The sequence below is a fragment of the Coffea arabica genome, chromosome 11e (assembly GCF_036785885.1).
Source record: "Coffea arabica cultivar ET-39 chromosome 11e, Coffea Arabica ET-39 HiFi, whole genome shotgun sequence".
NCBI lineage: Eukaryota > Viridiplantae > Streptophyta > Magnoliopsida > Gentianales > Rubiaceae > Coffea > Coffea arabica.
The window spans coordinates 53,356,200-53,377,437 of record NC_092331.1 but is presented as its reverse complement, the minus strand read 5'-3'; the positions used below and the strand labels follow the sequence as shown (position 1 = coordinate 53,377,437).

At 37.5% G+C, this 21,238-nt stretch overlaps 3 protein-coding genes and 1 long non-coding RNA gene across 6 annotated transcripts; 1 reads left to right on the top strand and 3 right to left on the bottom strand.

Moving 5' to 3' along the window:
* Positions 1 to 264: 264 nt before the first annotated feature.
* On the bottom strand, positions 265 to 830 carry LOC140021382 (small ribosomal subunit protein mL103 (rPPR7)-like). Its single transcript, XM_072072141.1, has 3 exons — positions 737 to 830; positions 593 to 685; positions 265 to 476 (listed from the first exon to the last, which is right to left on the bottom strand). The coding sequence occupies exons 1-3, from the start codon at positions 828 to 830 to the stop codon at positions 265 to 267; spliced, it is 399 nt and encodes a 132-aa protein (XP_071928242.1).
* A 1,650-nt stretch (positions 831 to 2,480) lies between these two features.
* On the bottom strand, positions 2,481 to 4,654 carry LOC113717736 (F-box/kelch-repeat protein At3g23880-like). The gene is made up of 2 exons (XM_072072291.1): positions 4,471 to 4,654; positions 2,481 to 3,898 (listed from the first exon to the last, which is right to left on the bottom strand). The coding sequence occupies exon 2, from the start codon at positions 3,870 to 3,872 to the stop codon at positions 2,718 to 2,720; it is 1,155 nt and encodes a 384-aa protein (XP_071928392.1). The 5' UTR covers positions 3,873 to 3,898; positions 4,471 to 4,654; the 3' UTR covers positions 2,481 to 2,717.
* A 7,682-nt stretch (positions 4,655 to 12,336) lies between these two features.
* On the bottom strand, positions 12,337 to 19,429 carry LOC113718696 (phosphoglucomutase, cytoplasmic). 2 transcript variants are annotated; one of them, XM_027243589.2, is made up of 16 exons: positions 17,866 to 19,428; positions 17,280 to 17,393; positions 17,107 to 17,169; positions 16,453 to 16,572; positions 16,263 to 16,363; positions 16,115 to 16,174; positions 15,942 to 16,041; positions 15,681 to 15,826; positions 15,510 to 15,605; positions 15,179 to 15,242; positions 14,906 to 14,987; positions 14,621 to 14,796; positions 14,404 to 14,480; positions 13,097 to 13,232; positions 12,766 to 12,882; positions 12,337 to 12,676 (listed from the first exon to the last, which is right to left on the bottom strand). In XM_027243589.2, the coding sequence occupies exons 1-16, from the start codon at positions 19,411 to 19,413 to the stop codon at positions 12,605 to 12,607; spliced, it is 3,072 nt and encodes a 1,023-aa protein (XP_027099390.2). In that variant the 5' UTR covers positions 19,414 to 19,428; the 3' UTR covers positions 12,337 to 12,604. The 2 variants fall into 2 exon arrangements, with proteins under 2 accessions (XP_027099390.2, XP_027099392.2); XM_027243591.2 differs by lacking the exons at positions 12,337 to 12,676; positions 12,766 to 12,882; positions 13,097 to 13,232 and having other exon boundaries at positions 14,566 to 14,796; positions 17,866 to 19,429.
* Positions 19,243 to 20,341, top strand: LOC140021115 (uncharacterized). Of its 2 annotated transcripts, XR_011825090.1 has the most exons (3): positions 19,243 to 19,367; positions 19,837 to 19,926; positions 20,029 to 20,341. It is a non-coding gene; the product is annotated as an uncharacterized lncRNA (long non-coding RNA). The 2 variants fall into 2 exon arrangements; XR_011825089.1 differs by having other exon boundaries at positions 19,837 to 20,341.
* Positions 20,342 to 21,238: the final 897 nt, after the last annotated feature.

The following is a 21,238-nucleotide window of genomic DNA, read 5'->3' as shown; positions in this document are numbered from 1 at the left end:
ACTCTCTCATCTTGAATGAGCAGCAAACATGCTTCAAGCTAGCAAGCACCGTCAAAACAAAGTCTCAAGCATTACAGGCTTTGTAGGTGGTTCAGCACAATATTTGGCCCAAGATTATACCTTTCTTGACAGAATTCCAATCAACTGCTATCTGCAATCATGTAACATGTACTTCTGATTGCATTCATCATCTGAGAGCAGTCCTTTGATTCTCATCTCATCAATTAAACATGAAATAGCAGGTTGATTGCCCTCTTTAACATATCATCTAATTAATATATCATAAACTACATGATCACGACTTGTTCCCTTTTTCAACATGTCATCAAACACTTGTTTTGCTTCAATCATGAATCCTTTGTTGGTTAATCCAAAAATCAAGGAACTATATGCAAACAAATTAGGCGGAATACCCTCTTTAACCATCTGTTTTTGAAGCCTGAATTCTTGTACAAGGTTTTCTTGCTTGCAAAGCCCTGCAATCCAAGTAGTGTAAAAGTGTTTGTTAGGAACAAATCCAGCATCTGTCATTTCTCTATAGACCATCTATAGACCATCTCAACTTGACTCAATTCCCCCTCCTTGCACATGCCATCAATTAGGACAGTGTATGAGATTTCATTAGCATTTTCTTTGCTAAAATGCAATTTTGCTTCGTCAAGACGCCCATTCTTGCAGAGGCCGTCTATTAAGGATGTAAGAGTAACAACATCAGGCCGAAAACATCAGGTGCCACTTTCATTCATTGCTGCTTCCACATTTCCAGCCTTGAAATAAGCATGCATAAGAGTAGCAAATATGACACCATCAGGTGCCACTCCGTAATCCATCATAACTTTTTTAACTTCAACTGCACTATCCAGCCTATTCATATTGCATAGCCCAGACACAATAACCCCATAAGCCATAAGCAGTGACATCAAGCCTAATACCCTGATCATGCATTCTGCTCAAGTACTTCAGAGCATTATCTACATTCTTTTTCTTGAATTCCCCATCAATCATGCTAGTATATACAACAATATTAGGTTCAACCCCATCTTCCAACATCCTCGAAAACAAATAAGCTGTCTTTTCCAGCATCCCCCGTTTACAAAAACCATCAATTAGAGCTGAATAAGTAACCACATTTGGAAAAACTGAATTCCTGCGCATATCCAAGTATAATCCCAGTGCAACTTCCAATTCACCAGCCTTACAATATCCATCAATCAAAGAAGTAAAGATTTGTAAATTTGGGAAAACCCCACTACTCTTCATATCCTTAAACACCCTATAGGCCATATTAACGTTATTCATTTTACAATACGTGTCAACAAGTATACCATAAGTTACAACATTTGGTACACAAACTTTCCACATCAAACTCATATACACAAGCAACTCTTCAACCGTTCCAACCTTACAAAACCCATTAAACATTGCGTTAAAAGTAACCAAATCAGGCCTAACATTCATCAGCCCACTACAAACTTTCCTCATCATAAAACAAGCATCACCAACATCAGCATTTCTCAAGTACCCATCAATCAGAGAATTGTAACTAACTATATCAGGCAAACAACCAAGTTTTGGCATCAAATTTATCAACTTTTGAGCAGAACCAGGAAATCCCAGATTGCAGAAGTATGAAATGACAGAGTTAAAGGCTGAGACATGAGGAAAGTAGACTTTTGAAATAAAGGCGACGAGGAGTTTCAATGAAAGGTCGCCGTAGTTGGACCGTGTGAGGCTGTGGAGAAACTTGTTGAAGTCATGGCGGTCCGCAAACTTTCTTGAGGCTTTGAATCTTTGAAGACTATAAGCGAAGAATTTCAAAGCCTCTTTAGTCATGAAAATAAGATAAAGTTTCGGAATTTCGTCGGACATGTTGTGAGCATTATCTGCACAGTTCATTCGCTTGACCGCAGAGGAAAGGCCCTTCCGCGCACTTTTTAAAAGCTTACGGCAATTAAAGCTGGGTTTAATATGCCTATATTATTGCCCTTGAAGACGAGAATCAAACAGCATTATATCAATCACGCCCTCAGGTGGCCCCACCCCAACCATGTAAAGCAAGTTTAGTGACTGAAGAGTCTACATCAATCAGGCCTTCAGTTTCCAATCAGTTAACCTGCCTCCCAAACAACCCAAAAATCATGACTGGTGCAGCCCATTTCGGTGATGATCTAAAATTAAAAAAACAATTAGAAAAAGAAACAAAAATAGACAGTTTAATCCTTAAGGTATTGCTTCCAGGATTGCCCTATTCAGTTTGAATCTTGATTTAGCAGATACTGTAAAATCATCCATAACTCTCTGAAGATTAAATAAAACGATAAAAATATACAGAATAGCAGGACAAAGAAATGGAACGAAATTTCTAATAAACACATGTTCGACATTCAAGAGAAATACAGAAAGCTTTATATGCCACTACAGGGATTTGTTCACATATCTGCAAGACAAAACATGGCAAAACAAAGCCGCAACATAAAACAGAAGAATAAAAAGGCATTACGCTTCCACTTGACATAAAACAGAGATGACTGTAAACATAAGATTTTACCTTGTTCTTGTCCATATCTATATGTGCCATGCCAAAGCCTTAAAAAGATAATATTTAAAAAAAAAATAGGAAAATTCCCCCTCCTATATAATCTACAATGGAGAGTTCATTTAAATGCAGTGAGGATGGGAACTTCTCTTCTTCTCTTTTGCAAACAAATGAGATGTGCTCAGGGTAGGAAGTACTTGTTTCTCTTTTGCACAAAACCTAAACACTCGTGACACCTCTTAACTGAAATCCAGCTTTCCTTGTAAACTATGGCGACTACAGAGTCGTCATACTCACCATACCCATCAAACGTTCGGAATTTATGGCCTGCTGCAAGTGAAATCAAAGTCAAAATCAACTGTCCTCCAACACACCTCTGCAGAAGGAGTTCATCCTTCCAAAAGCACAGACAGAACACGTTGTCAAATCCAGGTCCGATTGAATACATTTTTGCCCAAGTCTCCTTAACACCATACTCTTTCATCACCCATACATCAATACGATCTTCCAGTCCAACATACCGACGATAGATTAGAGCAAGGGATTCTCTCAGAACACCAAGACGAGGAGGACGAATGTTTTCGCCCCTGAAAGAATCAGGCAGTGCAATCTCTTTGACTACTTCAGTGCTCATGTCGAACGAAAAGAGCACTACCCTTCTCCTCCTCCTTGCCACTCTAGGACTTGCAGGATCGAATTCGACTGTGCATGCACTCCAGTGCATGCATCCATTGAAGTATACAGGGAAAATTCGCTCGTCTAGCACACAAGTTGGAAATGCAGCGACTATCTCTCTCCATGAGTCGCTATTCAGGCTGTACACGTTCGCCATCTGTGCAGTTTGATTCTCACCCAATATAACAACTTTGTAATCATTGGCGTTAGAATCATAACCAAGTCCAAGGTAACATCCAATGAAAGACGACCTTGGCAGGGGAGGAAGAATCCTGACTTCCTGAAGTGCTGGATTTAGCAAGTACATGCCATTATCATCTTCTAGGAAAATTAGACCGTTGCAATCACAGATAAGCATAACAGTGTCACCAAAAAAATTAGCGTGACGTGAGAATGGCATGTGCTGCAGATCAGGCTTGGTGGCATCACGAACCGGTTCCAGATTGGAATGGATATAGTAAGAAGCAGAGCGATTGGTATTCTTCAGGGGCGGTCGCTTGAGGAGAAGAGCATAGTTTTTAGCACGGCTAAGGTAAATAGCTTTGAATTGAGGGCTGTCGATCAAAGCACACCATGATTTACAGACGGATTTCAATTGCAGGAGGGATTTCACCGGCAAGTGCAGTAGAATATCTAACCACATTTCACCAGGTAAATCCATCGTGCTTGATGAACAGACTGGATAATCTAAAAAAAGACAGACGTAAGAATCAGCTAAAGGAGAGGAAACAAGAAACAGAAATAAATGGTGGCCAATGCCTGGCCGGGTGTAAGCTTTTGTAGAAAACTCCAATCCACAGATGGAGCAAATCCAATGCCGAAAAGGAAACTCAAAACCAGGTAGGATCTGGAAATTTTCCCTTTTTTTTTTGGTGGGTGTAGGCCAAATTTTATTTTTATTTTTATGTATTTATTTTGCAGAAGGATCGGGAATCAATTGAAAGCAAAGCAAGCAAGCAAACATACAAATCCAAATCCAAATTTATACCGTTTCTGGAAATTTAAAAAAAAAACTATCAAACAAAACTACAAAAATTGAACTCAAATTTATGGTTCGAGGCAGGGATACCCACACAAACCAAGATTTGCACAGACACAGTTACATCCTCTAAAACGTTTTGGTTAGATACTTTTTAACACATCAATTGAAGTGAGTAGAGAGTAGATCAACTAGAATTTGTACCCAAGAGAGTAGATCAACCAGGATTTGTACCCCAAAGATTGCAACTATGGAAGCAGATCAGGAAGGATAAAATTACCCCATAAATAAATCGAAAATCCGAAATTTAGAACCGATGCATGGGTAGAGTGTGGTTGCTGCAAGGATGTCTTGGCTAAAATTTCGTTCAAGCGGGGCTTCGATTCGCCGTCTCTTTGATGGCTCCAAAAGTTGCAGCTTTTTGTTTCTCTCTTCAACAGTCTTCCTTCCCCGCAGCGCTGTCCTCATCTTTTCGCTAGTTTGGATGGGCCCAAAAGTAAATGGTCAGAGTAATCCTCAAGCTGGCAATGGAATCAAAGAGATGGACCCCACGCACTGGTTTTCAGGTATTCATAGATTAACTCCAATCCACAAACAATAACAAGTTCGAGCCCAAAAACAAAAAGGAACTCGAAACCCATATGGAATCCATCCACTGCAAATTACGGAAAAAATCAAATTTGAAACCTATTTGGAAATGTCAAAGCGAAAATTGGCCAATCTTGTAATTCAACTTCTTTTTTTTTTCTTTGAAAAAAAATCCACCCTCAACTTTTATTTTGACAAATTTAGTCCTAAACTCAAATTTTATGATTGGCGCCATCAATTATATCATTTCCCCTGCCAAAAAAAAAAATCACCAACAAAGGGCAATTTTGTAACTACTTCCAGCCCTATTTTAAAACAAAGGAAAAAAAAAAGTTCTGTTAGAAAGGCTAGAGAACAAAATGTTTCATTAACTTTTTTTAAAAATTTTATTAAAAAAAAAGAAAGCACTTTTTGTGATGCTAGTGATTTTGTCCCAAAAATGTTTTGATTGGCATTGCAACCGTAAAAGAATAAAATATGATACAATAATAAAAGCTATAATTTCAAAAACTTCCCCTGAGGTTGGAGGTTTGTCATAATATCACTCAACGTTTCTTAAATTTTTAAAATCTCACTTACCTCCTTTGTCAATTTTACAAGACTAAATATTTCTATTAAAGTTCATAAATTGACAATATCACCCTTGCTCTTAATAACTATTTAACCAAAAAGTCAAAACAAAATAAAATTTTAAAAGCAAAAAATGTAAATTAAAAAATAAATTGCTAACTGATAATGGTCCATATTTCTTTATATTGGGCTCATGGTGGGATAGCAAAGGACGTAAATAAATTAAATCTAATCAAGATCAATCACTTAGGACGATTTTGGAGAGTAATTAACACCTTAAAAAAATTTCGTGCAACAATTAATTTTAGGAAGTCAATATATTTTTTGGAGAAATATGTTTTAATTCATGGTGTAGTTTAAGTTGTAATGAAAACTCAAATAATCTTTTCATGTGTGTGAATTTTTCTTTGTTCCAATATAGCTAAAATAAATAATTTATGTTAAGAAATTTATACCTTATAAAAATTTAACTTTATATTATTTTTTATTTTGTTATAAATTCCATAAGTAAAATAACATAAGGGTAGTATTGGAACAAAAGTTTTATCTTTCTTGTATTTCCTCCAAAGGGGTTAAAATATTACAAGAATGTTAATCCAAAGTAAGTGAGATTTTAAAAACCTCAGATTAGCTGAGTGATATTATGAAAAACTTGGAGGAGGTTTCTAAAATTATCACATATTAAAATTAAGGACTAATTTGGCCAAAATAAAAGTTGAGAGTCAAAATTAGGTTTAACAGAAAAGTTGAAGGACAAACTTGGAAATTTGATATATTTTGTTCATATTTGAAGTTGAATTGCAGTGACATACACTTTGTTCTTGAAGTTTGATAGAATTTTAGCATGGCTATTGTGTTACACTGAAACTTTTTGCTTGTTTACAACATAACGAAATCCTTATATAGTTCCAATTACGAATCTACGAGGTAAACAATTTGCATATATAAAGTCTATTACTGGGAGGGACAAGAGTCCACTACAGTTACAAAATTTATTCATGAGAAGTTTAGTGTAGGTTACGTTCAGGAAAGGAAGTTCATGTCATGTATGGAATAACCCATACCTATACTGTAACTTGTTGAGATAAAATAGAGATTTTTTTGTTCTATATCCATTGGCATAATTCGTTTTACTGATCTAAAAAGATGGTAAATTGGGAAGAAAAATAGAATTTCAACAAGAAGAAAGTTTTTAAAAAATTATTTATAGGCGTGTGGGTAGCCAGACGCCTCGGGAGCCCTGCAAGCCTCCTATAGGTGACCTTACACCAGACTAACTGACTGCTTTCGAGCCAATGGACGCGGGGCTGGAGCGGTTGTTCTGACAACCGCTCCGGAAGGTGTAACATCATTTGTACATGATGTAATATCATCTGTACAAGGTGTAACAATAGAACAACAGCGAGTAACATTAGAACAATATTTTTGTGGGTCCCACACGACGTGAAAATCGAGACAACCGTCCAGGCCCCTCGTCCCCAGCGAACCTATTATCCCTCTTGAGTAGGGGTGGGCAAAATTATCCGCTGATCCGAAAATCCACACATATCTGATCCGACCTAATGCAAAAATTAGGATACCTGATTTATATTATTTGATTAGGTCAAAAGGGAGTCGAGTATCCGCTAAAATGCGGGGCAGATTAGGGTCACATAATTAAAAAAATTTGCAGGTACCCGACCTGCCCTGTATATATATAATTTTTATTTTTTTATATACATACTATAAAATAATAATTTATGGCTAAATATGTAATTTCATTGAACAAATTGCATTACAAATATGAGATACTATAGTTTATTTACAAGATTCATTTGTAGAGATCATGATATTATATTTTATAGAAAAGAGTTTAATTAATATGGAACATATATTTACAAACATGTGCTACTTATTTCAAATTTTTATTGATTTTGAATTCTTTTAATTTTTTTCGTTTATTTTGTATTCTCTTCACATACTTGGTTCTTAGTGGGAGACATATTTTGAAAAAAAATATTTATTAAATTTTAGATGAATGTGTAAAATATAAAATTAAATTAGTATAAATTATTTTTAAAAAAAAATTAAATGATAAGTGGGATGGAACGAGTACCCGTTGACCCCACTCTATCTCAACGCGTACCCGCTGATATGCGGGGCAGGTAAGAGTCAGAAAATAACTTATCCGCATAGTGTGAGTCGAGTTAGCAAAATGGTGGATTGGGCGAGTACTCGACCTGCGCCCGCCCCTACTCTCGAGACTATTAAGCATTCTAGCTATATGAGTTATTCTTAATAGACTTTTTGAAGTATTAGTGTTCTATTTACGAGTCATTGTAGTTGTACTGAATCTATTGTCATTCTCGAAGCTTGGGATTTATTTATTTATTACTTATTTTTTGGCTTGGAGTTTGGAATCTGTTGATATCCAAACGTTCACGTGACCACATACAAGGACCACTTGAAATGAAGCAATGAGAACTGGATTTCGACCCTGTGAAAAGTAATCTATGGACAGAGATTAGAGAATTGACCCTTTAATTTGTTCTCTAATTCGTAATAAAAAGTAAGACGCTGCTTCCATTGCTCATGTGGGATCAGGAGCCAGAGCGGCTGCAAAGCAACCCTTCCTGAAGGTTATGTATATTTTGCACACAACATAATTCTGTTTACACATAGTGTAACTTACTTTTAATAACGTATAATTTTAGAACAAAATTTTGTGAGTCCCACACATGTTGTTAAGAATGAGGTACAAGATAAAATCTGGATCGTACAATTTTTTTGGCAAAATCTTGACCGTGAACTGTTGGGTATGGTTGCTTCCTACCCCTCTTCCGCTGATGTGGTGTGACCTACAATTTATAAATTCGAGTTCAGTTGGGCCCTGACAATGAGAAAATTTGAGCATACAACAATGCTACAACAAAGCGAAGCAGAGCCAATACCATCCTGATTGATGTCATAATACACTATCTCAATCGTTACCTGGGAATGTTAATCATGTTGCCTTCGGTTGGCTGTAAAAGTTTGGGATAAGACTTGATTATTCAGATACCTTTGTATTGCATTATTGTGTGGAGATAATGTCATACTGAATTATGAAAAAAAAGAAGAGTAATTAAAAAAAAAAAAAGGAACACAGATTGGAATTTTTAGACGCATTTCAAAGTATGGGTAACTAAAATTTTCTAGTGTCCCAATTATCTTTTCTTTGATTCTGTGTAATCACAGATAAATGTTTTGTATTTTTCTGAAATCTTGATTTTTTTTCCCCAGCTCATTTGTCTTCCATACTAGTATTTTTTTTTATATATATATAATAAAACTCCCTCTTTTTTTTAATGTTTTTCTTCAAATATTGGATTTTATGATTAAAAAAACAGTTCTTTCGTCCCCTACTACTGGCTAATTTCTCAAAATATACGTATAAAAAAAAAATATCCATCAAATGAAGCTCTGACATGAGGTGCTTCTCAAACTATACCGGCCGTGTTGATTCAGCACGGGCAGCAAAATAAATTTCCCACTCCCAATCTGACAGATAAAAATCAGTCAGCGGCTGCAAAAAATGTTAGTGGGGCTCAGAAGATGTCAGTCGCGGCCGTGCTGATTGTGCACGGCCCGACTGACATCTTCTGAGGCGTGGCAGAAGTTTTGCAGCCGCTGCACATCTTCTAAAAAATTTGCAGCCGCTCCACCAATTGTTTCAATCATGATGGCATGAGCTACAAGCCTGCAGCTGCACTATTACTGAGTCTACTGGATTTCTCGGGCTCTTGGACCATTTCAAAGCCACCAAAAACATTTGTTTAAAATTGATTGAAGTCTGGACATGGATGGAGGAAGGAAATGGAAGTCTGGAACCATGTCCTTTAAGTAGAGAAAGTATTTTAAACAAAATATTTATATTTATATATAAATATATATTTATTTCAATTGATATAATATATATAATATACATAATTTAAATATACATATTAATATTAATATAATTTAGATATATATAATATAATATACATAATTGAAATATACATATTATAAAACAAAATTGAAATAAATATATTTATATATTTATATAAATATATTTAAATAAATATAAACTTGTATGATATTTATAAATAAATACATTTATACATTTATATAAATATATATATTATAAATATATATAAATATATTTTGAACAAAATATTATTATTTATATATAAATATATAATATTTATTTCAATTGATATAATATATATAATATACATATTAATATACATAATTGAAATATAAATATTAATATTACTACAATTTATATATATATAATATAATATACATAATTAAAATATACATATTAATATACATATTATAAAACAAAATTGAAATAAGTATATTTATAAATTTATATAAATATATATAGATAAATATATAATTGAGTGGATTTTTTTCCGCCAACAACCTTGACTAAGGCGTATAATTAACTTAATAACTGGTTTGTATCCGATTCTCGTTTTTAAATTATATTAATATTAATATGTATATTTAAATTATGTATATTATATATATTATATCAATTGAAATAAATATATATATTTATATATAAATATAAATATTTTGTTTAAAATACTTTCTCTCCTTAAAGGACATGGTTCCAGACTTCCATTTCCTCCCTCCATCCATGTCCAGACTTCAATCAATTTTAAACAAATGTTTTTGGTGGCTTTGAAACGGTCCAAGAGCCCGAGAAAGCCAGTAGACTTAGTAACAGTGCAGCTGCAGGCTTGCAGCTCATGCCATCATGATTGAAACAATTGGTGGAGCGGCTGCAAATTTTGAGAAGATTTCAGCCGCAGCACGGCAGCGGCTGCAAAGTTCTGCCACGCCTCAGAAGATGTCAGTCGCGGCCGTGCACAGTCAGCACGGCCGCGACTGACATCTTCTGAGCCCCACTAAAATTTTTGCAGCCGCTGACTGAGGGCCTGTTTGGAACCTGAGTTTTTTGGGAGTTTGTCTAAAACTTTACTGTAGTGCACTGTAGAAGTTTTTGAAAAAATTTTGTAGAAATTTTTGTAAGGTGAAAAATTTTGTAGAAGTTTTTATAAGGTGAAAAATTTCTTTTTTCTTTTTTTTTTTCCTTTTCTATTTTTTTTCTCTTTCCCTTTCTTTTTCTTTTTCTTTTTCTTTTTCTTTCCTCTTTCTTTTCTTTCTTCTCTTTTTCTTTTTTTTTCTTTCCTCTCTCTTTTCTTTCTTCTCTTTTTCTTCTTCTTCTTCTTCTTCTTCTTCTTCCCCGTTACCTCCGCCACCCCCAGCAGCCTGCCAGCAACCGCCACCCCTCTCCTCCCTTTCCCCTTCTCCTCCCCTCCCCCCGCCGCCCCCTCTGCCCCGCCTTCCCCCTCCCCCCGCAGCCCCCCTCTGCCCCTTCCCCCTCCCCCCGCCTTCCGCCTTCCCCCTGCCCCTGCCCCTGCCCCCCTCTGCCCCATCCCCCTCCCCCCTCCTTCCCTCTCCCCCCGCCGCCCCCTCTGCCCCTCCCCACTCCCCCCGCCTTCCCCCTCCCCCTGCCGCCCCCCTCTGCCCCTTCCCGCTCCCCCCGCCGCCCCCCTCTGCCCCTTCCCCCTCCCCCCGCGCCCCCTCTGCCCCGCCTTCCCCCTCCCCCTGCAGCCCCCCTCTCCCCGCCTTCCGCCTTCCCCCTGCCCCTGCCCCCCTCTGCCCCTTCCCACTCCCCCCGCCTTCCCCCTCCCCCTGCCGCCCCCCTCTGCACCTTCCTGCTCCCCCCGCCGCCCCCCTCTGCCCCGCCACCCCCGCCTTCCCTGTCCCCTTCCCGCTTCTCATCCTCTTTCTTTTCTTTCTTTTTTTTTCCCACAGAGAGGTGGGAATGGTGCCGGACGTTGAGAGAAAAAAAAAAGACAAGAGAGGATGATGGCAGGGGAGGAAGAGGGGGAGAGGGAAAAAAGGGGGAAAAAAAAAGAAGACCGGCACCGGCACCGGAAATTGACGCGGGAACCGGCGACAGAGCCGGCAATGGAGGTGGTGGTGGGAGAGGAATAAGAAGAAAAGGGGAAGGAAAATTTTTTTTTTTGTTGTGTTTTGGATATTTTAAGTGTGTAGGTTAAAAATTTTGGTAAGTTTTTTGGGGTTCCTGTAGCACAAGTTGTTAAAAAACTAGTTTTATACAAACTTGGTAAAAAACCAAGCTTCCAAACAGAACTTTGGAGGAACAAAAATTTATTTTGCTGCCGTGCTGAGTCAGTACGGCCGGTATAGTTTGAGAAACATCCTATGTCAGAGCTTCATTTGGTGGATAATTTTTTTTTTTTACGTATATTCTGAGAAATTAGCCCTACTATTTTGGATGATTAAAAGAGTTTACCTTTGGTTCCTTTTCCATTACCATACTAGTATTTTCTTGAACCATCACCAGGCATGATTAAATTTGGGTTTTACATTCCTGCAACACCTTATTCATAGCGGTTGGTGGAGGAACAAAAACTGCAAGTGCTTGTACCATCCGAACTCGATGACAAATTCCATGCTCTCGAGAAAGATTCTAATTCCAAGGGTGGTGCCAAAAAAAAAAATCCAAAGGTGGTGCTAGCCTCTGATACACAAGCCTCTTTAGGCTCCCTCATCCTCCTGGAGATTATGATAAAATAGGTTATATAATTATTATCGTTGTCGAAAAAAAAAAAAGAAGAAAGATTTTAATTCCAATGGAGAAGAACTCAAGGGCATCATTGTCAACATCAATATGTTAGCAAAGTTGAGAACTTTGGCTTATACCTAACAGTCATTATGCAATAATTCACCATGCATACCGATACCCTGAGTTACTTTTAAATCTGAAAATTTTGAAGGAATTCGTAGATAGAAGAAAAAGGGTCACGACAGAGATTAATTTTTCAGATGAGCAATATACCCTAAAAAAAAAGATAGCAGAAAGAATTCAAGTAGATTTCCTCGACCGTATATACATTTTTAAAGAAAAATCAATGCAGAAGATAGGGTAAAAGAACAAATTATAAACTACCGTAAAAGAGACGCTAGATTAAAGGGAATGAGGTGCCGAAAGTTACCCGACCATCCAAAGTTTTTACGTGCAAAACTGGAAACCCAAGTCCACAGATATTCTCATCAAATATGTCCACCATATTGAGGCCGCAGAAACACAAAAATTACACAAGTCGATATGGAGTATCCGTAGAGTGGAGCATTATTGACTCATAACAGCAGTTATACCATTTATTTGTGCTGTTAAGACATACAAATCTGTTAAACTGCGTAACAGCATGTTCTTATGTGATGGTTGTGGGGGCAGATCTGCCAGTGAATGCTTCCATCTTAGAGAGCTTAATAGCAACTTCAACCTGAGGCGACAAAAACCAGTTTCAGAGACGAGGAGCCTGAAATAGATTCATGTTAAATAGGTATGAAAACATGCGCTGCAGTATCTCACCAAAGGAGCAAGTGCTTCTTGAGAATCTCTGCCAGTTTTTGAAGAATCCTTCTCATAGTGCTCAATATAAACACGAATAGTAGCAACCTCTGATCCAGTTCCAGAAAGACAGAAAACCTGATGCAAGAGGAAGGTGCGGTGAAGAGAGAAAGACAGATACATCTACCGTATGAAATAGTCAGCAAGGCTCATATCCTGATTAATCGTTCCTTCTGTGTTCATTGTACTCTACTTGAAACATAATAAGAAATACTACCCCGTTGCAGTAAAGCATTTAATTATTAGGAACAAAATTAGACATTTTTTTAAGCTTCAAGGGCTAGGACTTTACCAATCGCGAACCATCTTCAAACAGATATCGGATACCCTGATGCTTAGAGATGGAACCATCCACTGGATCTTTATACTCAAAAAACTCATCAGCACGAACAACATTTGAAACGTCTGAATGTATCCCTTTTATTATTCTGCATTACATGGACAGGCAAGGTTTTCAGAAAAAAAAAAAAAAAAAAAAGCTACCTCAAACCAACACAAGCAATTGAATATCATCTGGCAGAAGTTCCCTCAACACTGACATTCAAGTTTCAAGCATTCATGCAAATCATCAGAATGCAAGGTATCAAACAAAAGTGCAGCTCAAGCACTTGTGCCATAGAAACAAATCATTTGGGCATGTATTTAACTGACAAGTCCCACATCTTTTCTCTTTTTTATTAAACATTAGACATGTATCGCAAGCCTGTGAAAAAGTCAGGCCAACCGGTGACATTCTTGGATTAGAGAACTTCATTTTTTTTTTGTCAAAAGATTAGAGAGCTTCATTTAAGTCATTAAAATTAGCATCCAACACTCATCCATTTTTGACAGTCTTCCTTTGATGAGAAATTCCTACAGGGTGACGTAGGAGTAGTCATGAAAACAACTTTGTCCAACAATCTCATTTGCCTTCATCAAAGATAGGTGGAATTTCCTTAAAACCTGAGAACATATTCACTGGAAAGCTACAGAATCTTCAAATAAAACGCCAGAGAGGACTTACCTTTGTCTTTAGCATAACTGCAGAATATATGCATATAAACAAACTTTTTGACACAAGCAGGGCAAGCAGAAAATACTGTAGAGCATTACCTTCTTACAACCTCACACAGAGCTATCTTTAGATTCCAATCACAGATAGCCCTAGTCAAACTCTTAAAAAACAGTTGATATAGAAGGATGACATATTTTCTCAACTAGAGAATATCTGCCTATCAACGGACTCTTTTACTTGATTTAGAAGACAGAGTTGAGAGAAATGTAGGTTGTTTACTGTATTCATACTATTTACTCATGCAAACGAGTATTTGAGTTTTGCATCTCATCCTCAGACAAGAAAGTAAACACATGAACTCCTATTAACAACAAATGATGCCCGAGATGAAATGGAGAAAACAGAGCAATTGGTTACTTAGATTAAACGTGTTCAAATTCAGTAGCCATCCACCGTCACAGTAAAAGATATCTTATGTCAGAAAGTTGTTACACAAGACTGCAACCCACTTACATTAAGCCTAAGAAACTTGTCATTTTCCAAATTAGTGTTCTGAAAAGAAGCAGAACAAATGCAACTTAGAGAGAGAAAGAGAGAAGCATTACTCATTCACTTCATTGAGGGATGATTGCAGCTTGACCAAATGGGCCATCAACTCCTTTGCACCACCTGCATCAACATTCTTTGAAGAAACGAAGACACATTGTTTTAGCCACAATATATTACCATTATGTTGTTCAACTTACTAAGTCAGAATCAACAAATACCATATATGCAGGTTGCAAGAAATGACGAATCAGCATTTCTACATACTGCATGTACCTCGTAATCATATCGAGTGTAATAGTGGCGGCCATAAACAGACCAATGATCAGAAACAATGTCTTCAATGGTCACAAGCCTCCCTCCACACAAGTTATCTTTGTTTTTGTCTGCCAGAATGGCTAGCCAAGCCAAAACGGCACAAATTCCATCTCTTTCACGTATACAATCACAGCCTATTTGTGAATCAATTAAATAGTTAAAAATTAGAAATGGTTCTTTAGTTGTTTTACAGCTGATGACTCTATCAAAAATTCAATTCTAAGAATATGACCAAGAGCTTACACATCCTGCAACTCTCTTCACCCCATATTGAACATAGTCCAGCATCCATTAAATTTCCCCGGAACTCCAAGCCAACAGGAACCTTACATTTCAGGTGAACAGCAGGATCGAAGCAATATTAATACAAAAATTCATTGCCATGGAAGGCAAGCACACTCAAATCATAATCTCTCCCCTCCAACACCCCCCCAAAAAAAAAAGAAAAACACCTAACCTAACACCCCAGGCCAACACAAAACATGGAAAAATAAAAGAAGGGAATGCGCTAAGCACCTCAAACAAGGGAAGCTTGAGACGCTTAGCCACAACATCAAGAGCAGAAGATGTGGGCATACTCCTGCAACGAAATCTTAAACATGAGCAAAACTTTTTTATAAAAGATGTCACCTAAGGATGATGTATGGCTGTTTACATACATAGTGTGTTCTGTGTGTGAGTGTGGGCATGGGATGGGTGTGTGTGGGTGCGCACACCTGCACACTGACACCAAAAAGACGTGCATGCACCAGACAAAAACATCTATAACACAAAGTAGGATTCTAATAAATTCTTGCATGCATGCATATAAACAAAGATCCAACAATCAAGCAGGTCCAAGCAAAACCTGGCAACTCCTTTAAGACCACCAGAAAAGTAAGGGATGGCCTCAACAGCATTTGCAGCAATAACAGCAACAGCATCAGATGCGGTAACATAAAACCTGACACCAAAATAATAAGTCAAATGCAATTTTGAGCAACATTACAGTTGTTATGAGCATAAAGTTCAAAGCTACCTTTTGCCAAAAACCATGTTACAGCTAGCATCCCAATCAACAACAGCACCAAAGTCTGGTGGCTCACTGCCAGCGTTGGTCTTACCCAACCTCATTCGAGCAACTGATTCTGCATTGGTAAAATTATACCCTCCGATGAAGTCCTCCTGCCCAGATAAAAGTTGATGTACAAAGTATGAAATTCAATCAAAGGTTATACAACAAAATCAATGGCTGAACATTTCCACTTAATGCACACTACCAGGGAAAGAAGCTAAAGACCTTAAAAGCACAATTTCTCAGAGAGCTTTCTTCAGCACCAAGCTCTTCAACAAAGATACGTCTTGCAAGTGCTCCAGCCAACCCATTAAGTGCATCAAAACTGCATAGATGACTAGGCATTAAGAGAAGAAGACATTAAATTTATACATATGAAAATAAGATGACAAGCATACCAGAAAGTAAAGTTTGGTAATGAAATAAGCTTCCGAATTGGGCCAAAATCAAAGGTGGACCTGTGATATAGAAAAGCAGTACATAAATGTATTTCAAATGAAAAAAAATAAAATTGTAGGCTTCTACTAGTCTAAGAAAGATACATACTTCATCACTTCTACATAGTCACTGGCTAAATCTAAGACTTCAACCTCAAATTGTCCCCTTGAAAGAGGCAATCTTGTCAAACCTATTGTATTGAGATCCACCTAATTGAATTAGAGATCACGTTAGAATTGGAAATGAGAAGTAACTTGAGTCCAACGAAAAGACAAAAGGTTTAAAGAGCACTTCATACATCTGGCAATCCTACTGCAAACCCATGCTCCACAATGGTTTTTGTCGCTTCATGGATCTTATGAGTAACAGATTCTGGAGCAAGTCCCCCATTTCCCATCATGTATTTAACTCCAAAATCCTGCAGTCGAAATGGTACACAAATGAAGATATGAACACGTTATCATTAAACTGTTTCAGAGATGCAGTACAACGATGTGCCTTCGCTAGTACTCTAACTACAACCCCAATAAAATAGACCCATCAGGAAACAAGGGAATTGTAAGAAAAAGATAGTAAAGTAAGGGCTTGATTCCCAGGTCATGTTGTCTACTCCTCAGGATCATGTTTGTTAGGCATTGATGTTCACCCAGGCAACAAATATCCTGGTAACCATGAAATGTTATGCAAATGAGAACGATGGTTTAAAAAGATTTTCTTACCAACAGAAACAGAAAAATTTCACATGGAAGCTCACAAAAAGTAGAAAAAATTCACATGAAAGTTGACCAAATCTCTGTTGAAACAGTTTTCCTAACAAAATCCGCTACATAATACTGGTAAAAGTAAAGCAAAAAAGAACAACAGAAGTATAGTTAGACTTATGGCGAAGTGCATTTTTTAGCAAGGAAAACAGAGAATATGAATGCATCAATATATTATAGCAAAATCTAACCTCACAAGGGCTACCAGGGTTGTGGCTACCAGTCAATATGAATGCTCCAGAAGCCTTAGAACCCTATATTCAGTAGCAAAAAGATTAAGTCTCACATTGCAATAAAACACCATTTTTTCTGAAAAAAAAAATCAGAAAAAAGGTCATAAGAAAAGTATAAAGGAGATACTTACATCAATGCCAACTCTTTTACGTATAACAGCTGATACAGCAGGAGTAGACAACAAGCCGTTCTTACCAACCCAAATTCGTCTTACTCCATTTGCAGCTGCCATTTTAATAATGATCTGCACGTGATAAACCAAAGAATATAAATACACAACAGCCGTTTAATACAGTTCAAAAAAAAAAGAATGCATGCTACAAGTTGAGCATGGTTCGCACTTCAGCACAATCTACAGACAAACCAGAAAATGCCCATACTTTCCCATGCAAGAGCAAGTTATATTCTGCAATTTAAATTTGTTTGTTACTTATTCTATCATATAAATCCTAAGGCTTGTTTAATATTATAAGATTAACTTCAAAAAATTGACTAGAATACACCTCCAGTGGGAGACTCCTCTCATGACAACATCTAAATCAAAGTATAAGGAAACAAGACATGTTGAACATCAACATGTAACATCAGACATCTAGAATAATTCAAGGTTTGAACAAATAAAGGTTTTAGCCAATTCAAAACTAAACTACAATAAAAGAAGTAAAAAAAACTAAACATTTGCCAACTTAAAAGTATCAACATTGTTCACAATTTACCTGAATGGCATCTTTGGGGGCAAAAGGACTATCACCGGAAACCACAATTGTAGCCCCTTCTCCATTGATCGTGTTAAGCGTGGCTTGTATAAAGTTGTGAAGGTTACACCTTCGTAGGTATTTGTAGTTGGTCTTATCCGCACGGTTCACCAATTGAGTCACAGACTCAAGGCGGGGGATATAGGAAACAGCAGTGACATCTTGTGACTGGGTTCCAGCGGTTATATTGACCGCAGACATTTCCCCCTCTATCACTTTTTTGAGCGTTTCATAGCTTTGGTGACAAAGCAAAATCCCAGTGTCTTGCAAACGAAGCACTGGGACGGAAGGGAGAGGGGGGACACGGACTGCTAGGCCAAGGTCTAGGATTCGAGTTCTCTTCCAAGAACCTTCCACCTCGTACTCAAGCATCTGCCAAATATCGATACTATCCTCCGAAACAACACAAATAGAAAGAAAATCATCAAGGACTGTTATACTCATCTCGGCGGATGCTTGTACCGGCGGCGGCGGTATGGGAAAAATCCGTTCCTCTGCAATATCAAAACAATATAAAAAATCCTCCCTGTTCGGCTGTGTGAGCCAATGCAAACGATTTCGGTACGACAACGGGCACATCTCGGCCCGATTCATCCGGCCATCAAAATATCGACGATATCTAGGAAAAGGAGGATTGGGTCCTTGAACTGAAACCCACCGATATTCTTCAAATCTAAAGACTTCTCCTCTGCACCCATCTCCTTCGCCATCGGTATCATAAAAAGAACACGATAATCGCAGGATTTTGAACTCCTTTGTTTTCTCAACCATTCCAAAACCAAAACCTTCCACCGATCCGTCATCCCCCATCATTGTCGACGGCGGTGGCGGCAGAGTGATGAATTCCCCAATAATTGGATTTGATACATGAAGAGTTGACAAATACCCGTGCTTTGGCATTCTTTTAATGAATAACGAATTGACACGAAAGCAGATATAGCCGTGGGAAGATCCCACGATGGTAGCCACATCCCCCGATTGGAAGGGCGTCCGGACAAGGGACGCAAGAAGAGGTGCCGTTGGATCCTCCTCCAATTGGAGGAGAGAGAAGCTTGGGACGGTAGCAGAGGAAACAGACCTATGCGATACAATAACGGTGGTATATGGGGAAAACTTGAGATAAGATTCAAGAAAATTTCTTCTGGAGATTAATTGACGGAGGTATTTGTTGACACGTCCGAGGCTTGAAATTCCACACAATGGGAGGCGTGGGAAAATGCGGGTGACCAGAAGGTTTTCTGGCAAGTCAAGCAAGCAAGTTTCTTCCATTTCTGGAAGGGGGACGGGAGAATGACGAAGAATATACGATGAAACCAAATAGATCTGACTAATACAGGAAAGACGAAATAGACTGACTGATACAGGAAAGACGTCATCCCCAACTTTTCTATAAGAACCAGTTCTTACTGTAACTATTCCAGCTGACACATGGCCCATCCTTTTTGTCAGAGCCAATTCTGACCGTAAGTATTCCAGCTGCTGCCACATGGCCCGATCTTTTGCTGCCATATCTAATTATTGGTTTTTACGGTAGCTACTGTAGCTACTCCAGCTGCTGCTACATGACTGATCTTTTTCTGCTACATCTAACTATTGGTTCTTAAGGCAGCAACTCGAGTGGGTATTTGATTGGTGCACTTTCTTTCGGTTGAGTTTGAGAATCTTTGTTCTTGGTTGTTTCTTCTTCCAATGTGATATCTGCCACGAGTGGTTAACTGACGAACTAATTTTTTATCTTTGATTTCTCAATTTATTCCAATTCCAATATGCTAAGAGCCTATTGAAAAGTCATAGCATCATTCAGGATAAGTTCTATGTGAAGAATTGTTTAAATTCACAGCTTGTTTGTTTTGGATTTTTGTCAATCTGATGCTTTTAAATGATTTTTTCCCTTGGCTTTGTTGTCTAAGGTATAATTTTTTTATATTGCAGGTCCAAAATTTGGAATTTTTCTTCGGTCCTTTCTGAGAACTACTCCAGATTTTAGCAGCAGGACCCAACACCGTATCCAGCCTACTTTGCGTAAAATTAATGAGTAGTTTGATTGTGTCTTCTTCTGTTCATGTGTATTTTATTACGGTTTGTATTCTAAATGCTATACCCCTTTTCCTTTGTTCTTTGCAGAAGAGGTTCCCTCGGACTTTACCACTTTTTTCTTTCCTATTATTACAGGTTCTTTGCTTTCTTTTTCTTTTCAAAATTTCAATTGTTATTCCTTAAATTGTTCATTTGTGGTGACTAAGAGTAGAGTTTCAGTGAGCAGAGTGCTACTTGTTTTCCTAAAATTGTGGCATTCAAACAAATTAATATTTTATGTACTGCATTTATGGCATGTAGTCATTGAGACAAATCGTATTTACTCATTAGTGATGTTGGTATCTTCTTGATTTTGAATGCGAGTGAATATGGCGTAGTTTGATGGTTTCTTGACAATGAATACTGAATTTTCTCAACTCCTTTTCAGTTGCCTGAGCTCCTATTTTGTTCCCTTTACGTTTCAGTTAGTTTTGAAACGATTAACCTTCTTCGTTCTTGATCTGGCTTTCAATTGTTAAACTATTGTGTGATCCTTTTTTCTTTCAACCTTTTTTATCATTCTTCCCCCATAATGGCTACTAAAGCACTTACGAGCGAGGCAATTTTTCTCACAGAAAAGAAAATGGATATGACTTTAAGTTGTGCATGTTAGCAATTCTACCCCGCATTGTCATGTAGTTGTTTGATCAAACGTATACAAGGGATTCGAATGTTATTAACCTTCATATCTTATATGTAAAATTTAGTACTAGAAAATTGCAATTTATACTCCTTTATTTCCTCACTAAACAATTTATATCAGGTTAGACGAAAAATGTAAAATGGAACTTAATTGGCCAATGGAATGAGACGAATCTTAACATGAGAAAGAACACGCATATAAGGCATGTTGATGATTGCAAATTGATAGAGCAACTTTGTATCTTCAACCAGATGTTACCAAAGGTACCTTTAAATTTGGTAATATAACACTTCCTAGCGTTTGTCTGGTTGTAAGACTTATTTTGGCTTTCTTGATTCTCATTGTATGATCCTAGTAATTAACTCTACGACACAATTCTTTGGAAGTTGTTGCTAAGGTTAAATTTGTTTATTCTTTCATTTACCAATCACCCAATAGCCTGAGACATTGGACCTTTCCCATCAGTCAATGCAGACATGACAAGTCTGGGGTCTTCGGAGTTATTCACTTTTTCTTGTTTTATTTGACTTTATTCCATATTGGTGTAAAACTTTTTTGGTAGTGAAAATATATTGAAATTGTGAGGTTGCTTGCACAAAAGACCAAAAAAGTTCT